Consider the following 3,451-nt stretch of genomic DNA (forward strand, 5'->3'; position numbering starts at 1 on the left):
AAACCCTTTAGGTGACTTCTTACTAGATCAAGAGAGAGCAGTGTGGTATAGCATTTAAAAATTTTCCCCCTGTTGGAGCTAATTTAGGAAGATGAAAGGAAAGTTGTATCAGAGTGAAGATGTTCACAGTCAGAGAATATGGTAGGCTGGCAACACGCTCTGAATTCCTGAAAGAAAAAAATATTAGTGATAAATTTAATAATATAAAATGGTTGTCACAGTCCATAACCAACATGTAACTTTAGTACTTAATAGTCTAATGATCCAGATAATGTAAAACCTCTGAGGTTTGTGCTATGTGAAACAAGAATGCTTTCTCTCAAAATACTGTTGTCTAGGAGGAAAACTCCTAGACTGAAAAGACTGATTCCCATCAGATACCATTCCATATATTCTTTTGTCTTTTCTTTTAAGTGATGCTGAATCAAACGTCAGTCGTTGAATTTCTCCTCCTGGGATTAACAGACGTCCGGATACTAAAGCCTTTTCTCTTCGTGGTTTTCCTGGCAATTTACTTTCTCATTGTGGCCGGGAATGGAACCATGTTGGCAATTGTCATTTCTGATCCAAGACTCCATTCACCTATGTATTTCTTCCTAGGAAATCTGTCATGTCTAGATATTTGCTACTCCACGGTGACACTGCCAAAGATGCTAGAGAACCTCCTCTCTACACACAAAGCAATTTCTTTCTTGGGGTGCATAAGCCAGCTTCACTTCTTCCACTTTCTGGGCAGCACTGAGGCCATGTTGTTGGCCGTAATGGCCTTTGACCGCTTTGTGGCTATCTGCAAACCACTGCGTTACCTTCTTATCATGAATCATCAACTCTGTACCCAGATGGCTCTCACTACCTGGATCATTGGCTTTTTCTATGCCCTGCTGCACTCCATAATGACCTCTCGCTTGAAATTCTGTGGTTCCAACCATATCCATCACTTCTTCTGTGATGTTAAACCATTGCTGGAGTTGGCCTGTGGCAACACTGAGCTCAACCAGTGGCTGCTCAATACTGTCACAGGGACCATTGCCATGGGCCCATTCTTTCTAACACTTCTCTCATATTTCTACGTTATCATGTATCTTTTCTTCAAGACACACTCTTGCAGCCTGCTTCACAAAGCACTGTCCACTTGTGCCTCCCACTTCATGGTAGTAATTCTTTTGTATGCTCCTGTCATCTTCACTTACATTCGTCCTGCCTCAGGTAGCTCCATGGACCAGGACTGGATCATGGCCATTATGTACAGTGTGGTGACTCCTGTACTAAATCCACTCATCTGTACTTTGAGGAACAAGGATGTGAAAAGGGCCTTAAGCAGAGTGGTTACAAGGAGGCTCTGACTGGAAGAAATCTAGAGAACTCTTCTGAGGCATAAAGAAACAGGCAATCAGAAAGTTGAGATGTGAAATTGTACTGTTTCTCAAATTGTTTACAATATGTATAACAGAGGGAATCGATTAAGGAAAAATAAATGACGAATTCCAGTCAAGTTGTGTTAAACACCACATTCCTGTGTAATATATGGGACACTTGAACAAATGGAACACTAGTCGTGGAATCCTAATGTTAAATTTGGTTTTGAAATATCAGTGATACAACTGATTTTTTATGTATTTTTATGTGTTCTTGAGTGAAATCAGGTATAGAAATATGCATGTATTACCCACATATTGGGTAGCTGGATAGTACTTAGGCCTGTTAATCCGTGTGGTCCCTCTAAGTTAACATATTTTAATGCAAGTAATAAAATTATTATGCTAATATATATTAAAGATTTGAATATAGGATCATGGTTACTCAAGTGAAAAAGTACATGCTAACTCACACATGAGCAAGGGAAATTTTTAGACAGTATGTCATGATTTCTTTTTCTCCAAGCAGGGAGGCAAGTAAACAATAAAAACAAATAATATTGGAATCACTAATCAACAGAGATAAAATAATCCGTGGTTTACATAAAGAGTTTTGAAACCTCTATCTCCAGAGATGTTTTATAAGTCAACTGGACAAATTGTCAAGGATTACTGTAAAATATTGTTAAAAGAGTAGACAGATTGAAAAAAAATCTCAAAAATCCCTTTCTAGCTCATTGGTGTGTTATTTTCCCCTCAATCTTTGGTCATGGAAAATGATGAGTTTCAAAACTCTTCCTATTTTTTTGTTTCATTTCCCTATTTCTATACTTATTTTTACAGAGTGTAATGAGGTGTAATATGATGTAATATCAGTGAAATGTGAAAAATTCATCAAATTTTTGTCTTGTTTTTCTTGTGTGCCACCAAACTCATAGTAAGCGAAAGCTAATAAATCATAATTGCTGAGGTATTTTTGGAGCTAATACACAAGAGGCACTATGTTCCTTAGTTTCTAAGTTCCTAGTAGTGACTGCTGGGCCTGAAAGAATAGTGGGTGCCAGCATTTATAGCTATTTAGATATACAGATAGACAAGACTGTGAAAGCATATTTTAAGCTCCTAGACTGATTGTTCAAAGTCTCTGCATTCACTCTTGTGAAGCCGAGCAATTTGGTTCTGATGTCGCTCCCAAGCTTCTTCTATCTTCCAACTCCATCTTCTTTGGCCCTTCAATCCAGTTTTGTTTATAAAGAATGTGTGTGGAGAAGTCATCTTCTACCCCAAACTGTCTCAGACCGGCATTTCTGTTGATCACAATTTTTTACGTAAGCCAAGCTACATGGAAGCTGTGAACTATAGAGGGTCACGTGGGTTCTGGTTAGCTATTGCTGCATAAAACAGTAACATCCCAAAGCATAGAAGCATAAAATACTTATTTAACTAAATTGCAGTATTCTGTGGGTCAGAAATGGGGAAGAATACAGCACAGAAGGATTGACTCTCCTCAATAATGTATCAGGCCTCAGCTAGAATATCTTGAACAGCTCAGCACAGAATAGCTGGGAGATGATCAAGTCTCTCTCTATTTCTCTCTTTCTTCAGTTTCTCCATGTGGCTATCATGTGCTTCTTAAACATGGATGCCTCAGGGTAGACTTTGTACGTGGGGGCCAACAAACCAAGACAAAAGCTATCAGTCTTCTCAAAGAGAAACCAAAGGACCAATATTAACATCATTTTTACCATACTTTATTGGTCAAAATAGTCACAGGCCAACCAAGCTTCATAAAGAAAAGAAAGAATCCCTGCCTCTCATTGGAAAGAGCTTCAGGGGCCGGCCCGTGGCTTAGCGGTTAAGTGCGCGCGTTCCGCTACTGGAGGCCCCGGTTCGGAACCCCAGGCGCGCACTGACGCACCGCTTCTCCGGCCATGCTGAGGCCGTGTCCCACATACAGCAACTAGAAGGATGTGCAACTATGACATACAACTATTTACAGGGGCTTTGGGGGAAAAAAAAAAAGGGGGAGGATTGGCAATAGATGTTAACTCAGAGCCGGTCTTCCTCAGCAAAAAGAGGAGGATTAACACGGATGT

The 3,451-nt window shown here is 39.8% G+C and overlaps 1 protein-coding gene across 1 annotated transcript; it reads left to right on the forward strand.

The window, feature by feature from the left end:
- The first annotated feature begins 416 nt into the window (after nucleotides 1-416).
- Nucleotides 417-1,343, forward strand: LOC131413939 (olfactory receptor 12D1-like). The gene has a single exon (XM_058554946.1). The coding sequence runs from the start codon at nucleotides 417-419 to the stop codon at nucleotides 1,341-1,343; it is 927 nt and encodes a 308-aa protein (XP_058410929.1).
- Nucleotides 1,344-3,451: the final 2,108 nt, after the last annotated feature.

This window comes from Diceros bicornis, chromosome 14 (assembly GCF_020826845.1).
Source record: "Diceros bicornis minor isolate mBicDic1 chromosome 14, mDicBic1.mat.cur, whole genome shotgun sequence".
In the NCBI taxonomy this organism is placed as follows: Eukaryota; Metazoa; Chordata; class Mammalia; order Perissodactyla; family Rhinocerotidae; genus Diceros; species Diceros bicornis.

Coding starts and splice junctions, on each gene's coding strand:
- LOC131413939 (XM_058554946.1), top strand. CDS start 417: ATGCTGAATCAAACGTCAGTCGTTGAATTTCTCCTCCTGGGATTAACA.